Source organism: Blennius ocellaris, assembly GCF_963422515.1.
Source record: "Blennius ocellaris genome assembly, chromosome: 22".
Taxonomy (NCBI): Eukaryota; Metazoa; Chordata; class Actinopteri; order Blenniiformes; family Blenniidae; genus Blennius; species Blennius ocellaris.
Genome location: NC_137671.1, coordinates 2146890 through 2164619, shown reverse-complemented (window position 1 = coordinate 2164619; position 17730 = coordinate 2146890). Strand labels below are relative to the sequence as shown.

Here is a 17730-nt window from a genome sequence, read left to right as displayed (position 1 = left end):
TCTATGTTGAGTAAAGGCCGGGACCCTGACAGGCACTGACACCCCGGCATGGCTCTGATTGCCCCGCCGGCCCCCAGGTGAGGTGGAGCTGAACTGGGAGGCAGTGTGAGACGAGATGACAGTCAGATCTGGGCCGCCGCCGCTCTCTGTCTGGACAGCTTCTCCTCCGCCGGCTCAAACCGTCTGCACACGTCACTTTTTTTTTTTTTCTCTGCCTCCCCCAGAGTCCGACTGTCACAGAAGCATCTGACAAGTTCCAACCTGATGAGACGAATAAAAACCGACTTCCTTACAGTCGAGGGCCCGGCTCATTCCTGGCAAATGACTCCAGAGCTTTTCTGTGCATGTCTGAAATACTCCCGGCCTGACATCATGACCGCAGGGGTCCCTCACCGCCACGACCGCCGGGGGGGGAATGCACCAGAAGGCCTGGCGGAGAGGACACCTCCACCCAGTGAGCTCAACTCAATAGACTAAAGAAAGAAGGAATACATATACATACAAGGGTCATGCACACAAAATAACACCTGCCTGAAGGCTAAGAGAGACGAAATCACCAGAGAGACATTGAAATACTAGAAAGACGTCTGAATGAAGGCATGATAAAAAAAAAAAAGACCTGGGAAATTACTAGAAAGAGATGTAAGCAACACATTGGCAGACTAACGAGGGATTCAGAAACAAAATAACAAAAAGTATGACAAAATGATTCAAAGTGACAAAACTATGGATTTATAAGAGAGAAAAACGATTCCAAAGAAGAAGAAGAAAAAAAAAAGACCCAGAATTGACATGAAATTACAACAACGTCAAATAAAAAGACTAGAAAAGATCTTGAAGTGAGAGAAAAAGAGGGGAAATCTGACCAAGAGAATCAAAATGACTGGATGGACCAACACCATCAAACAAGTTGGAGTTTGTTCCATTGAAATAAAAACTTTTTTCCAAAATCACACTCTCCATCTCGTGTGGAGCTTTGTTTCAGCCACAACTGATGAAATGACAAAAGGAGTTGATCCCAAAAAACAAAACGGGTTTGAAACTGCTTAAAACTGATTAGTCCATCATGTTTAAACTTTAATATAATAGTACGAATATTTTGTACTGAAATACAAACCTTATTCTAAAAACACAAGGAGTCTCGTCTGTGGAGCACGTTTAGGGCCAAAACTACGGTGGCCCTGAAGTGCAAACCACAACAACAAATCACTAAACACAACACAAATGAAAAAACACAACAACAAATGAAAAAACACAACTGCAAATTCAAAAACACAACAAAAAATTCAAAAACACAACAACAAATGAAAAAACACAACTGCAAATTCAAAAACACAACAAAAAATTCAAAAACACAACTGCAAATTCAAAAACACAACAAATGAAAAAACACAACAACTTGAAAAACACAACACAAATGAAAAAACACAACAACAAATGAAAAAACCTTTTCTGTTTAAGTTACTGTCTTTGTGTTTTTTCATTTGTGTTGTGTTTAATGATCTGCTGTTGTGTTTTTGAATTTGCTGTTGTGTTTTTGAATTTGCTGTTGTGTTTTTCAATTTGCAGTTGTGTTTAGTGATTTGCTGTTGTGTTTTTCAATTTGCTGTTGTGTTTTTCAATTTGTTGTTGTGTTTTTCAATTTGCTGTTGTGTTTTTCAATTTGCTGTTGTGTTTAGTGATTTGTTGTTGTGGTTTTGAATTTGCTATGTTGTTTTTTTGAAATTTGCAGTTGTGTTTAGTGATTTGCAGTTGTGTTTAGTGATTTGCTGTTGTGTTTTTCAATTTGCTGTTGTGTTTTTCAATTTGCTGTTGTGTTTTTCAATTTGCTGTTGTGTTTAGTGATTTGTTGTTGTGGTTTTGAATTTGCTATGTTGTTTTTTTGAAATTTGCAGTTGTGTTTAGTGATTTGCAGTTGTGTTTAGTGATTTGTTGTTGTGGTTTGCACTTCAGCACCACCGTAATCTAATCCCAGACACCGTCCCCTCCGAGCTCCGGTCCCGGGGCCCGGGCTGTTCCTTTAAGCGGCGGAGCTGCGCCCCTGGAGGCGGAGCCGTTGCGCGGCAGCGGGACGCGGCGCGGCGCTCCGTCCCTCCGCCGCTCCGCCGCTCCTTTAGAGCGACGCGCCAGGCTGCGGGGCTCCAGAGCTGCGGGGAGATGAACCACGCTGCTCCCGCGGGACGTCACGCGCCGTCCACGATCATGTTGCGGGTCTCTTGCTGTCGCCCCGTCGGACCTCAGCGGAGTGAACGAGAAAGTCCGCACCGGATCTAGACTCTCTTTGCGCTCTTTTCACCCCGACAAGGCGGATTTCACTGTTTTTGCGTCTTTTTTTTTTTTTTTTTTTTTTTCTTTCCGTGGGGATTATTCCCGCAGCGAGGAGAGATGCTGCTTTTATTCCCAGTCCTTGTGGCCGTGTTGTCAGGTTGGTGGGATTATTGTTGAAGTGTGTGTCTGAGACAAGTGCAGCGACTGTACACTCACATCCTACATCCAGTACTTTAAATACACATACATTCTACATCCAGTACTTTAAATACACATACATTCTACATCCAATACTTTAAATACACATACATTCTACATCCAATACTTTAAATACACGCACATCCTACATCCAATACTTTAAATACACATACATTCTACAGCCAATACTTTAAATACACATACATTCTACATCCAATACTTTAAATACACGCACATCCTACATCCAATACTTTAAATACACATACATTCTACATCCAATACTTTAAATACACATACATTCTACATCCAATACTTTAAATACACATACATTCTACATCCAGTACTTTAAATACACATACATTCTACATCCAATACTTTAAATACACATACATTCTACATCCAATACTTTAAATACACATACATTCTACATCCAATACTTTAAATACACATACATTCTACATCCAATACTTTAAATACACATACATTCTACATCCAATACTTTAAATACACACACGTCCTACATCCAGTACTTTAAATACACACACTCCTACATCCAATACTTTAAATACACATACATTCTACATCCAGTACTTTAAATACACACACGTCCTACATCCAGTACTTTAAATACACACGTCCTACATCCAATACTTTAAATACACACACACCCTACATACAATACTTTAAATACACTCACATCCTACATCCAGTACTTTAAATACACATACATTCTACATCCAGTACTTTAAATACACACACTCCTACATCCAATACTTTAAATACAAGCAGGAGGGAAGTAACTAATCACAAAACACTCGTTGTATTTAAGTACTTTCAATCGTTACTTCCACTCACGAATAGCAGGTGATACATCCAGCAATGAACACGAGTGAAAGGAAATACTGGCCGATACTCAGATTACAATGATAAGGTACTATTCTGAGGTACTTTACTGTTACTGCAATGCAGATGAGCAGGGATAGAAGAGATTAATTATCAGTACCGACATAATTAAGTAGTATAAGAGTAACTCATTTGAGTATTTTCTTCATATTTGAGTACACCAGTGAAAAAGATACTTGTGAGTATTTGTGATTAGTTACTTTCACTCCAGGTAATTAAGAGCTCAACTCTGCGTTTTGGCCCCGGAGGAGCTGATACATGAGGCTGTAAATCATCAGAGGTGGAAGTAACTAATTATACTGGTACTTTTATTCATTACTTCCTTCTTTGGTCTCCTAAAATACTTTTCAATTACTGTAATGCGAGTATTTGTCATCACAGCCTCAGTAATCTGGCATCCAACTATGAGCCAGCATGGAAGTAACTAATTACTAAATATCATTTTACTATAATAAAGTACTTTTGTATTGGTGTAAATTGTACTTTAAGAACACAAACATCGTACTAAATGACAGTCATGTGAGTATTTGTATTCAATTACTTCTACTTTTGAGTACTTAGTTGCCCGACTATGTATTTTGGCCCCTGGAGGCGGAGCTCCGTCCAGCTGCAAGCAAGAGTGGAAGTAATAGATTACAAATGTTCACATTAGTACAATTAAGTTGTATTTTGTGGCTACTTCCACTTTAAGTGTGTACTCTTACTCTTTACACAGTGTCAGAACTTGAACGTGTGTGTGGGTTTGAACTCAGTTTTTAATGAAGATTGCCTTTATTGTAACTGAGTGCAGTTCAAGCACTGTAAGAGTAGTAGTACTCGAGTACACGTGACCAGTACTGACGACAAGATTCCAGGTCAGGAAACAGTTTGTGACAAATTCTAGTGATTTTTAAAGGAAGTTTTGTGTTTAAAAGTACTTTTTTTTTTTTGCTCACATTTAGTTCTAAACAAACATAAATTATCCTTCAACTGGTTGTCAAGGCAACCTGAGTTTAACCTTTGACCTCCACCTGGAGCTGAACATCAAACACCATATAAATGAGGAATAATAGTAAAAAAAACAACAACTTTCTCCTGTGACCTTGTGACCTGCCCACCTGCCGTCAGTTACATAATCCACGATGCACCAGCTAATGTGAGAGGATCACCCCCACCCTGGGGTGGGGTGGGGTGGGGGCGGGGGGTCGCAGGGCGTCTGGAGCGCCGCTCGTCCTCCTGGAGCTGACAAACTTTATCTGTGTCAGAGTCCTGGCCGGCAGCAGGCAGGTGCACAAAGCCTCCATTCTCCTGCTCCGCATAACACATCCCACGGCGGTAAATCACTTGACTCACACACACACACACACACACGCACACACACACGCGCACGCACACACACACACACACACACATACACATACACACACACACACGCGCGCGCGCTCTTATCTCAGAACAATATGTCACTTTTCACGGTGAACTCTGCCCATTGTTCAGGTTTTATTACGACGTCGGGACTTTCTGCCGGGGTTTCTAAAAAGCTCCTGTTCCTCGGCTCAGATTGTCGATAATGACGAGGAACGTCGGCGGCTGCAGGTCGCGAGGAAAGAGTGTTGATTTCGGCTGCGTCTCCGCGACGACGTTTCCAAGTGAAGCAACGTGATTTTAAAATTTTTTTGTTTGTTTTCATTTTGGGGAAAAAAAACACGAGTGTTTTCACTTGGAATCGTTGCCGTGGAAACGGGCCTTCGGAGGACGGGAGGTTTGATTTAATGAGAAATGGCGCAAACGGACCGTGTGACCACATTCGGTCACACGGTCCCGCCCAGCCTGCAGGAGGTTTGACGTGTTTTTCTTTTTTTTTTTAATTAAATTATATTTTTATCGTATTTTCAAACAAATGACAAACACGACAACACCACAATAGCCCCACATACGGCACTATATACATTTGTCTAGACCAAGATACTTCTCAATTCTCGACAGTAGCCACATAAGGTATCAGCTCAAAACACAGTCGTCCCAGTACAAGAAGGTGAACAGGTTGTACACAAAGCATAATCACACTGGCCTTGATGATACAGTAGGACCAACATGTTGTAAATAAAGATCCCAGACTCTGTAAAATGCAAATCCTGAGTGAGACATACAGGTCATTAGTTCACTTGGAATGCAGTCCCTGATTATATTGTGCCATGATCTCAAAGTTGGGGCAGACTCATCAATCCAAAAGCATAGGGTATTTTTCCTAGACGCTTCGGGTCCAGCTGGGTTTGACGTGTTTTTCATCCCGTGTTCATGGACTGTGTTGTGTCCAGGTCAGCCGGCGGGGACGTTTCGCGTCGGCGTGGCGCCGCGCTGCGAGAGCCGGGCCTGCAACCCCCGCATGGGCAACCTGGCGCTGGGCCGGCGGGTCCTCACGCAGACCGTCTGCGGCAACAACGCCACCGAGCGCTACTGCTCCCACGCCGACCCCGACGCCAACACGCCCTGCGGCCGGCCCAGGTGCGCCAAGTGCAACGCCGCCCTGCCGCCGCTGTCCCACCTGGCCGACGCCATGTCCGACTCGTCCTTCCGCCACCCCAACACCTGGTGGCAGTCGGCCGAGGGGGCGGAGTCTGAGACGGTGCAGCTCGACCTGGAGACGGAGTTCTTCTTCACGCACCTCATCGTGGTGTTCCGCTCGCCGAGGCCCGCCGCCATGACCCTGGAGCGCTCGCAGGACTTCGGGCGGTCGTGGAAGAAGCTGCACTACTACGCCGGGAACTGCAGCGCCGCCTTCGGGCTGGAGGAGGGAGGGACGGGCCGCGACGGCGCCGCCTGCACCTCCAAGTACTCCGGCGCGTCTCCCTGCAGCCGTGGCGAGGTGAGAGGAGGTTTGTTCTTCTTCCTAGAGACACGTTGGTACTTATCAAAGGGGTATTCACTCTTTCTGAAAACACATCCGTCAAATCCCTGATGTAGCTTGAGCGTGTTTCCGGACCGGAGGCGTAGAGCACAGTTCCTGGATTTAAACCCTTGCGACCACGGTCGCCACACGTAAACCCGGCGAAAGCGCGTTTCCAGTGCTACGTGTTATGTTGAGACGCTCCAGGCTAGATATCCATGTGCTGCTTGTCCTCCTTTGCCGCTCCCCGGTGGCGTCCACCTTTGCCACACTTTGTTTCAAGTTGCATCCTCACACAAGGGCGTGACAGGAAATGACAGCGAGATGCCTGAGCTGGATATTGAGCCCCGACACAAAAGGCTGCTATCATGTCATGAGGGTACGGTGCTTTTGGCTCGACTGACTCTTTATTGTGAAAACACAAAAGCCACCAATCTCCCCGGTTAGCGTGTTTGGCCTCGCTGTAAACAACCGTGTTGTCCAACACTGCCCCCCGCAGGTCACCGGCGGTGTTACTCCGCTAGCGGCGACTCCATAAGCTCCGTGGAAATGTACCAGATTACACGGGTAATGAACTCAGAAGACGGTCACAAAGCTTCGCCTGTATCCGTCTGAGGATTTAGCATCAAGCATGTGAGCCTTCCGGCCACTGCTCACGTTAAGAAAACCTCATTTTTGGAATTTTTTTGTTTGTTTTGGAGAAGAAACACATAAAACACTGCAGTTGGCATGTTTTTTTTTTATAAAGTAACCAAGCACACACACATTCAATGTAAAAAAATAAGCTCCTTTGTTTGTCGTACCGCTTCAGTCAGTTAAAAAAAACAAACTGTCTCTGCATCAAGATGATGAAGTCGTAAATGTTCAATTTAAAGTGAAGAGCACAGTCATTCTGCTTTCCCACATGGAAAGAACCTATATAAACATATATGTTTTAATATAGGTTTTTAATATATGTGACATATATAAAATTGGCCGTTTTTCCTATATTATATGTACATAAATGCACATATATGTAAGACATATACGTGCATACAGGCACCTATATAGGTACATATATGCACGTATATATGTGTGCATATATACACCTATATGTTCTTCTTGCATAATTGTTTTTAGTTAGTTCTTAGTTATTGCCTTGACAATGTATGACAGTTGTCAAAGTGAGATATGGGCTATATATATGTGGAAATAAAGAAGCAGTACAGGAGACCTATATGGCCTGTATATTCACATATATGCACCTCAATTTTGCCTATATGTGGCATATATACGCAGATATGTGCATATATACTGCTTATAGGTTTCATATATGCGCATATATCCTCGTATAGGTTCTTTCCATGTGGGTTCCACCATTAAAAAAAAAAAAATTGTTAATCTACTCTTTCTTGTCCAGGAGAAGTACTTACTGCAACCACAGCGTGCTGCACATTGACTTTATTACCCTGAAATTGTTTTACAATCGATTGTTTTCGAATTGATTGTTTCTCGATTGTTTTAGAACAGATTGCGTTTGTAGCTACGACCCGCGAGTCCACGGCCGCCCGTGCATCCTTTGGTTGCAGCGAGCCTCACACCCGGAGCCGGACTCTGCGTCGCGCCGGAGGCAGCTCAGCGCTCCGACGGGTATCAGGTCTCAGAAAGCAGGTTAATGCAGGTGGAGGGGAGGCGCGAGAAACACACCTGCGCTGAAAAGCAGGAGGCGTGACTGCAGCTTCCTGCAGCTTGAATGAAGGGCCGTGTAGATAGATAGAGAGATAATTACTGTATTCATCCCCAAAGGGAAATTGTTTTGTTGCAGCAATCTGGTACATACGAATATTATAAAATACAATAGACTAGAAATAAAAGTAAAAATATAAAAATACCTGGGTATAAGACATAAAGTAAAACACAGAACGGAACATGGGCACTTAGAAATAAGCAGGAGATAAAAGCAAGATAAATAAATAGTAAGGTGCAGTGGCAGAGCCATTAGAAGTAGGCATTATATAATAATAATAACAATAATACACATAATAACAATGTGTAATAGTGCATAATACTCGTGTATAGTACTGCTAATAATGTGTGTGCATGTGTGTGTGTGTGTGTGTGTGTGTGTGTGTGTGTGTGTGTGTGTGTGTGTGTGTGTGTGTGTGTGTGTGTGTGTGTGTGTGTGTGTGTAGCAACAAGAACTGGAGGCGTCGCCTCAGTAAGTCGTGCCACATGTGGCGTGGCGAGTGCACGGGGTGGGGGGGGGGGGGCGATTGAGTGTTTAATGGGCGTAGTCTGACTGGAGCACGAGAGGGCTTCCTGAGCTCCATTGATGTTTAATTGAAGCAGTGTGTGTGTGTGTGTGTGTGTGTGCCGGGAGCTGCTCTGCAGATGTGTGTGTGCGCACGCCAAGCACCCCATGTGTGTTTTCTTTTACTCTCACTTTCTCCGTGTCGGTGGGTTTTTTTGTTTTTTTTTTCCTAAAATAGCCTGTTTTCTGTTTGTGACTTCACACGCCGGTGGTGTGAGCCGCCTGTGGTCGGAGCGCGACCTCTGACCTCCCGCCCCCCCGCCCCTCCCGCCCCCTCAGCTGACGACCCCGAGGTTAATGGAGGTCAGACGGAACAGCTGCCGCCGCCGCCGCCGCTCAGCTGTTCACTTCCTCTGCCTCCGAGGGTCGTACATCGGCTGCAATGACAGGCGACCTCCACCGATCGTCACGACGACGTCTCCTCTTCAACAATGCATGAAACTGTGTGTGTGTGTGTGTGTGTGTGTTAGCTGGAAGCTCTTCCTCTACTTTTCGTTGCTATTTTTTACTTTTGAACAGCCATAATTCACATTAAAACGAAATTTTTTAGATTGTCCACCCCAAAGAATTCAATATAATAGACGGTAAAAGTTCAGTTTCTGGATACTTTTCTGGACTAGAAGTTTCCTCAGAGCTTCTGTACCAAGTTCAACATTTGATAGAAGAGTCTGCCCGTTCAACACCTTAAGAAGGAATTGAAACCTCTCCCCCGGCGAGCTGGGGCAATTCCTGACGAGAGGCGCGAAGTGAAGGAGGGAAATGCAAAATGGCAATTAAAATTGTTTGAATGTCTCACTTGTTACAGGAATTATTTTCCAACTTTAATGCCGTAGAATCGTTGTGATAATATACAAATGTCACGCTAAAGTTGCACCAACGTCAAAAGGAACATTGCATTTATGCTGAACGAATGTTGACTAGAGGATGAACGTTTGGAACGTCACAGTTGCCAGAACACTGATTGAATGGCAGATGTTACATATTGCACGGGTGTCGCGAGGAGGCTCGACGGCCACATTTTCCCGAGGACGTGGTGTGTTTGTGGCACAAATGGACAAATTGTTCAAATATCGCGAGACGGTTCGCATGAGCGTTGGATAGACGACGCACACGTGGAGTGTTAAGAGTTGCAGAAAGGCGCATGAATCCGCGCAAGAATATTAAATATTGCATGTGAAGCTGAGCCAAGTCTTACAGGAAAGTTGCATTTAAGGTTCCAGTATTAAAATATCGCGTGGACGTCACAATGACAATAGGTTGCGTGGGTGTTGCGCAAACTCAGGGCTGCACCCCTGGTACCCTCAACGTTTTCTGCAACCGGACGTCATGAAATACGTGGATGTTTGAGGAGCGGCGTGTGAATGAGACACGGGTTTGGTTTGAGAGTTTTCAGAGTTTGTGAAGTGTGACGCAGCCGCTGCCCGGCTTCACCTGCCTTCCTGCAAGCGTGTGAGTCGGCGTGATCGGATATAAGCGGGAGGTGCGATGGACGGTAGCGAGGGGCTTCTAGGAGCTGGGTTAGGGTTGGGGGGGTGCGGGGGGTGCAGGTCGTAGCTGGGAGCGATTACAGGGCAGCAGGTATTCTGAGCTCTCTGCAGCTCCGCTTTCTCACATGGAAGCCTGTCGTCTCGTGTGTGTGTGTGTGTGTGTGTGTGTGTGTGTGTGTGTGTGTGTGTGTGTGTGTGTGTGTGTGTGTGTGTGTGTGTGTCGGAGCAACTTGTCTTATTTATGAGGTCAGCTGGGCGGGAAGAATGTGAGAGTTTGTTGTAGAGACTGACCTCCTTAGGGGGGGAAAGAGGAGCAGACTACATGCACACACCTCTTTTCTACAAACACACACACACACACACACACACACACACACACACACACACACACACACACACACACACACACACACAGACGCTCAGATGAACACGTACAGTCGACCGTGCGTCCGCCTGTTAAGGAGGAAGTGGCGTTGCCCTGATGGATGTGGGCCCTGCCGGCCAGACACCCATCCCCCCTCTCCGTCCTCCTCCTCCTTCCATCAATGGCCATTGTGCCTGTTTACCAGATTACAGTCCACGGCGCTTTGATGGAATTAAGCCTGTTAAAGCCGGGCTTACTTTACTTTTCACCGTGAAACGGGAAGGAAAGACGTTCCGCGGTCGTCGGTGAGGTTTCGTGGAGTCTGAAGCTTGTTCCTCACGACGGCGGGTGTAGAACTTGCTTCGCCTGCCGTCGCCAGCCAAACCTCCTCCGTCACCCAGACACCCTGATGAATAACAGAACATTCGATTGAACACAAATAGAAAAGAGCAAATCGATGGCAGATGTTTTAGTCTGATTTTCTTTGCGAGAAGCTGCAATTCCCAGAATTCCAAGAAGGATTTTATTTTTATTCCAAGCCGATGTAGTACAGGATAGCCGCTTCCCCGGAATCCACCACACTTTGACACTCTATTCATATATGTTCACTACATGGAGTAAAAATGGCTTCCTGCTCTTCAACAACACTGTTCTGAAAAGCATCGGACGGCTGAATTTTTCTGACCTTCAGGTCACCGCACACGCGCAAACAACGACTCTAAGTGTGGCGAAGCTAACAAGCTAGTCAGCGAGTTACCGCAAAATTTGAAGCCCCCCAAAAATTAGTGGGGGAGCTGGACCAAGTGAGAAGACGAAGACGTTTCACTTTCATGAGGAATGGGAGGTGGACTGTTTTTTCACGATGTCATTTTCGAAGTGCGTTTGTCTCGTCTGCCAGTCGACCGTCGCAATACCAAAGAAGGTCGTCAGAGTAAACTCTGGTAATTACAACAAATGTTCATAGTTAATTATGTCGTGTTGCACAATATTGGCTCGTACGGTTTTGCAAGGTACATCATTATACATTGTACATTTAAAGAATCCTCAATATATTTGAAAATAAATATATGTTTTGCATTTTTGTAGTGTGTAGATCACTTTGACTTGGTCGTTTTATAAGAAGCTCGCAGGCTGAAAAAGTGTGGCCACCCCTGTACTAGTAGTACTAGTACTAGCAGTAGTAGTACTTTTATTTTGACAGTCACCCGAGATGTGTCAACGGGCCTGAGAGTCCAGGATGCGACTCGGCAGTAGAAGCAGGATCTGCAGTTTGATCCCCGGCGTTTGTTGGGTGTACGTTGGGGATCGTGTGCGCTGGTGTTGCCGTGGTGTCGCCGGGCTGTCGCGGCCTTTTGTCCGGCGCTGAGTTATGTGGAGCTGCGTCTCCGTCCCGGTCTTTGTCTGCCCCCCCCCCCCCCCCCGCTCTCCGTGCTCTCCCGCGGACCGGCGCCCCCATCGTCCTATTTGTCGTGTTCTCTTAATTGCGGACCACAATGCCGTGACCCCGTGACCTTCGCCAACAACGGGTGGGGGGGGGGGGGGGGGGGGGGAATTAATAGCGCTCCTCCCAATCACACTCTCGGCCAGTCAGCCGGCCAATCGGGGACCGGCTGGGGGATTTTTTTTTCCTGCGACGCCGGGGTGGGGGGCCGAAAAAACTCGTCCACGCAAACACGCAGCTCTTCCAATGATATCGGTGACGGCCCGGCGGGGACCGGCGCACACGGCGACACACAAACTGCTTCACCCCGACTACGGCGGCAGTGTGGGTTGCCAGCGGCAGCGGTCGCCATGGTGACGGCAGCCCATAAAGGGGTCTTGGATTTGAAGGATGTCCAGACAGGGTGAGGGGTGGGTGTGTGTGTGTGTGTGTGTGTGTGTGTGTGTGTGTGTGTGTGTGTGTGTGTGTGTGTGTGTGTGTTGGCCAACATGGCCGACGCGATGCATTTCCTAATAGTTCCAACAGTTTTAGCTCTATTATAGCAATTTTTGATCGTTTTAGCCGTTTCATCCATTTTTAGTAACTTCTGGTTATTTTAGCCTTTTTATCCTTCCTGTGCTTTTGGAACGCGGCGCAGAGTGCACCTCACCGAAAATATAAATGAAAGTATATGTTGTGGAAGTTTCCAGGAAGCCGATTTCCACTTTAATTTGACAGAAGACATTGTTACACCGGGCCTCGCCTGCCACAATCTTTTACACAGATTTTACCCGTATCAGATTTTTCTCCGTCGCAGCACCGATCAGCCTTTTCAAATCGTGTTCACTTTTTAAATGTGTGTTCCTAAACCGGATCCATATCGGATGATTTTCTTCAATTCCTCTGTCGGGAATAATTTGGTCGAATTTGAGGTTCTTGAAAAAGTCAGATTGAGAAGAAGTACGATTCTAAAATATATATCCAGTTCATTTGTTTGTTAACTGTGTTCCGTTGCGCTGGATTTTTCTGAATCTGAAGTCTCGGAACATTCTGGAAACGGGATCACATTTTCGACTCCTGTTATAAATCCTGCATGTTATGAATGTAATCTCAATAGAAGACGTATAATACGACCTACAATGCACTTTAAAGACTAATATATGTGGAAAATGTGAGGTTGTACTTTATCCTTTTCAGACATTTAATGACAATAAAGTGCTTTTTTTGTTTTAATTGTAATCACGTATTGAATAAATAAAGTAGGGTTAGCTTCAATAACATTTTGAGCAAAACTGCGATAATCACATTTTGAACTTGATGGTGTGTTTGACCCTCAGGTGATCTATCGAGCGCTCCCGCAGTGGGAGTCCCTGGACCCGTTCGGGGCCGAGGGCCAGCAGCAGCTGAGGGTGACCAACCTCCGGATCCGGCTGCTGGAGCGCCAGGCGTGTCCCTGCCAGGCCAAGGGCCCCGCCCCCCCGCCCCCGGACGAGGACCGGCCCGGCCGCCACTTCGCCATCTACGACCTGATCGTGAAGGGGAGCTGCTTCTGCAGCGGCCACGCCGAGCAGTGCGTCCCCTCGCCGGGCTACCGGCCCATCAGGGACCGCACCAACCACGTGGTAATCCCCCGCCCCGCCTCCATCTGGCCCCTCAGCCTCATCGCAGACTAGAGCTACACTCGGTAGAGCGCAGGCCTTCGCCAACGCCGAGTGCGGAACCGATCGCGAGCGTGTTAGGCGTTAGCTCATGGCCGATGCTAACCAGGCCTAACTGGTGGTGAAACGGTGGCTTGTTCCCATGGAAACGCCTGAGCTGCAAGGCTTTCTGGGAGATTTATGAGAGCCGTTATTACTGGAGAATTCCCGGGGAGATGAAAGGGACATTTTTCACATTTTCTGGAAACGCTCAGTCTCCGCGTCGACGGCGAGAACTGATCCTGCTCCTGGTTACCATAGTAACCAGTAGTTCTGCACATGCTCAGTAGAGCCAATCAGAGCAAAGTTTCAGCTGTGGTGTCGTGACTCCCAGTCCGTGTTCTCCTGGACTTTGGTGCTTTTATTTTCACAGTGGCCGTAATGATCCGACTCGGTGGTTTTATTTTGACAGTCCACAGCCCTTTAGTCTCCAGCGAAAACACGAGCGTGAATCGCCGTTATCGACAGGAATCGCAGTCCTTCTGGCCGATTGTGTTTGAGCCTCTGGTCTCGGGGCAGTAATCACACCCCGAGGGCAGATTTCTCTCCTTCCCCGAGGAAATGAAGACGATTGTTGTGGGGAAGAGAATGTCAGAGTGAAGGGGTGGTGGCGGATGGCGAGCGGGAGCTGCAGGGGGGGGGGGGGGCTGGATGGTCGCTGTGGACGTGGAAGGTGTGAAGCGACAGCGTGTTGATGCCCGGAGGCGGACCGGCGCATATCGAGACAAATCTCCTCCAGCCCGGCGCTCCGCCGCAATCAAGACCGGAAAGTGAGAGTTTCCTCTGAACCGATAAAACGCCTTGGTCAGTTCTGGACGTTTTGAAGCTCCAAAGAGATTGAAAGCTCAGATTTCCGGCACACGCTCGGTCCTCCGTGGAAAACACCGACCAGAGCGTTGGCGCCGTGTCTGTGCCTCGCTGGCGGAGAACGACCATCTCCACCATCTCCGGGCTGAAGTCAACAAACGCCTGGTTCACGTCCGTCCGCTGTCCTTCTGCATCTCCCGTCCTACTTTGGACTTATTGGTCCCTTCTCGTGTCTTCTATCGCCGTGTTTGTGTTGACGGTCGCCACCCCCCGGGGTCTGGGATCACTTCGTGGCGCCACGAATCACAGCGTTGGGGGGTGAAGCTCAGTTCTGGAGCACTTTGAGTTAGAATCCGTCAACAGAAAGTAGGATTTCTAGACTCGAGAGCCAACATGGGACAGGCCTTGGTGTTTGTCTTGAGGGTGAGTCGGTGTCACCGTGTCGCTGCGGTTAATCCGTCGTCTTATTTGAAGGCCTCCGAGTGCAGATGTGACTCTAAAAACCAGCCTCTGGATCGTCTCTGGCCTCTCACAGGATGAATGAATCAAAGTGTTCATTCTTGTTTTCTTTGCTGATACCGGCGTCTTTCCCACCGAGCTGCCGATGTGCTGATTTATTGAGCCGCGGCGCTTTAAATCTTTAAACCCCAACATTTCCGTGCCAGGAAATTCCAAGTAGCTCCGCGAGTGTTTTCAGGAGGATTTCTCTCTGTTGAGGGAGAAAATCCCCTGAAACGGCGCCGAAAAACCAAAACCACAGGCCGCGAGAATAATGACAATAAATCATTTTAACGGGCACTTCTGAGGGACATTTCACCGAGGGTGTGTGTGTGTGTGTGTGTGTGTGCGTGTGTGTGCGTGTAACACAGCTGAGGTTATATAAGAGCCTTTTCTGACTTGTGTCTGTTTCAGTCCAGAACCCAAACAAGCAGAGCTGCTCAAGACCCAGATCAGGGCCCAGATTACTCTGTGTGTGTGTGTGTGTGTGTGTGTGTGTGTGTGTGTGTGTGTGTGTGTGTGTGTATGTGTGTTAATAATAATGTGACAAAGGCCAGTATCATAATGTTTTATAGACATTTCGCTCACCCTAATCCTCACGTAACAACTGCAGCCTGTCGTCTCACACAAATACGACTCGATTTCTTGCTAATGACAGATCCTTTGCAGTTTGCTGACCAAAAACCAAAAAGTTATTGTTGTCCGTCTCATTGTTGCTCCTCTCACGCCAGTGCGGGTTAATTCCATTAATTCCATTAACACTACAGCAGCAGAGGCGTATTGACACAGTGGACACGAGAAAGAAGAACCGTATTTCAAAGCTGAGGTGTCTTGTTGTTCTACGTCAGTCATGTCTGGATTATGTGCAGTGAGGTGACGGAGACCGTTGCGTTGCAGCCAGTTGCTTTTCGGGAGACTTGTCCAGTGTGCGGGTCCCCAGAGCCTGCAGTTACTGTTGTTCTGAGCTCCTGTTTAACCCCGCCCCTCCTCTGCAACCCCACGGGAGGCTTTGTGGTTGGCGGTGATTTCACTGTCTGTTTGTCGGCCACAAAGCCAACACACACACACACACACACACACACACACACACACACACACACACACACACACACACACACACACACACACACACACACACACACACACACACACACACACACACACACGCAGACATTTAATGTGGAGCAGGAGCTACAGACGGAGTTATCTCACAATAACAACCCCCCCCCCCCAAAAAAAAAAACAACCAACCCTCCCCAACTGCATAACTGCTCCTCGTTCCTCTGATTTGAAGATTGTGAGTGAAACCAAACACGGCTATCAGCCGGTGCAGCCCTCTCCTCCTGAGCGCTCGCTGTGTACATGTGGTAATTGTTCCGTGTCGCGGTATGGTCAACATGTGAAACCAGTGGAAATAGCAGCTGTCTGGACCGCAGCCAGATGTTGCCCCCCCCCCCCCCCCCCCCCCCCTATCTGTCTTCCCCCACCCCCCCCCCCCTCCTCCGTTCCCTCAACTCTTTTCATTAATTGCCCCCTTCGTTTCTGTGAAATGTGTCATTAGGTCTCCTGCCTCGGACCCCTCATTTGTGCGATTGCTCCCCCTGTTACTGTGATTGATTGGAATGGTGTGCGATGTGTGTGAATCCGGTCATGTGTGTGTGTGTGTGTGTGTGTGTGTGTGTTCACCTCTTCCACCGAGGGTCAGTTCAGGCAGAGGACATGCTCCTTCAGCATGTGGATGCGTTTAAGGTCTGAACTCGGGACGGTGCGTTGGTTCGTGTGTGAATCGGAGCCATTCGAGAGTTACTGACACGTCACACACCGTGGGAAACACACGCCGGGATCCGCGCGCGCGTGTCTGTGTGTGTGCGTGCGCTTACTTTCTACGCTTGTGCGCACGTTGATTAGTGCGTCTACCTCTGTAATGGTTGTATAATTGTGTGTCCCACATTACAGTTGCACGGTGTAACGCAAACAAATAAAGAGCTTCCTCAGATGCCTTGCCCCCCCCCCCCCCCCCCCCTCCCCCCCTCCTTCAATCATTATCCAGCATGCATGGCATTCCAGCTCGCAGGAATGACAAGGAGATTGTTATTGTGCTCTCAGCGCCGCATACTTGCACTCTTCTCATACACACATACTCATAAACGCACACACAGGCTTTTCAAGCCCAGAGGCCCGTCCTTGTTTGCGGCGATGAAGCCAAACAATCAATCTCCATTCACTAATTCCGGGGCGAGGATGCGAGCGAGGCTGAGACGGTCGGCTCGGCGGAGCCGGGGTGGAGGAGAGGGTGAAAATGAGGACGAGGGGACGGTGAGAACGTCAAGTCTGCACCTCCGACCGGCGAAAGCGCTTCCTTGCCGTCACAGTGACCCCTTTGTTCCTCCCCGTCCTTCCATGTCACCTCCGTCCGTCCGCCCGCGCTGCCCCGCCGCTAATGAGCTCTTGTCTCTCGCCCCCCCCCCCCCCCCCTCAGGTCCATGGGAAGTGTGTGTGCAGACACAACACTGCAGGTGATCACTGCGAGCGCTGCGCCGCGCTCTACAACGACCGGCCCTGGCAGCCCGCCGACGGCCTGACCGGAGCGCCGCACGAATGCCGGAGTGAGTCCAGCGAACGATTCGCCGTCACAAAGTCCACGTCCACGTTTCTGTTGCAGGAGTTTTAAAAGCTAGAACTACGAGGGCAGACAGCAAACAGAACCTGAATAGAAATGTGTGACCTCCAGGCCCCGGAGGAGCTTTTACAAAGGAAAAGGACACGCCGGATATTGAAGCACTTTGGGGAGTTAAGAAACGCCACATTGAAAAACGGGGAAGTTTCAGGTGTATAAGTTCACTTGCGCACAAACAGAGTGAGGACAGCGTGGAGAGCGGAGAGGCTCCCGTGGAGACATGAAGTCGCCGCGTGGTCACAGGAGGTCAGAGCG

The 17730-nt window shown here is 47.9% G+C and overlaps 1 protein-coding gene and 1 long non-coding RNA gene across 2 annotated transcripts in view; one reads left to right on the top strand and one right to left on the bottom strand.

Moving 5' to 3' along the window:
- The first annotated feature begins 2367 nt into the window (after positions 1 to 2367).
- ntn4 (netrin 4) overlaps positions 2368 to 17730 on the top strand; it is a 28325-nt gene continuing 12962 nt past the window's right edge. The window contains exons 1-4 of the mRNA XM_080518256.1: positions 2368 to 2425; positions 5667 to 6214; positions 13134 to 13418; positions 17278 to 17404. Of these exons, the coding sequence (XP_080374382.1) occupies positions 2386 to 2425; positions 5667 to 6214; positions 13134 to 13418; positions 17278 to 17404 (1000 nt within the window). The 5' untranslated portion in view covers positions 2368 to 2385. The remainder of the gene's footprint in view (positions 2426 to 5666; positions 6215 to 13133; positions 13419 to 17277; positions 17405 to 17730) is intronic.
- The window catches only part of LOC308146444, a 29762-nt gene continuing 22489 nt past the window's right edge, over positions 10458 to 17730 (bottom strand). The window contains exon 4 of the long non-coding RNA XR_013937111.1: positions 10458 to 10782. This is a non-coding gene — a long non-coding RNA (uncharacterized lncRNA). The remainder of the gene's footprint in view (positions 10783 to 17730) is intronic.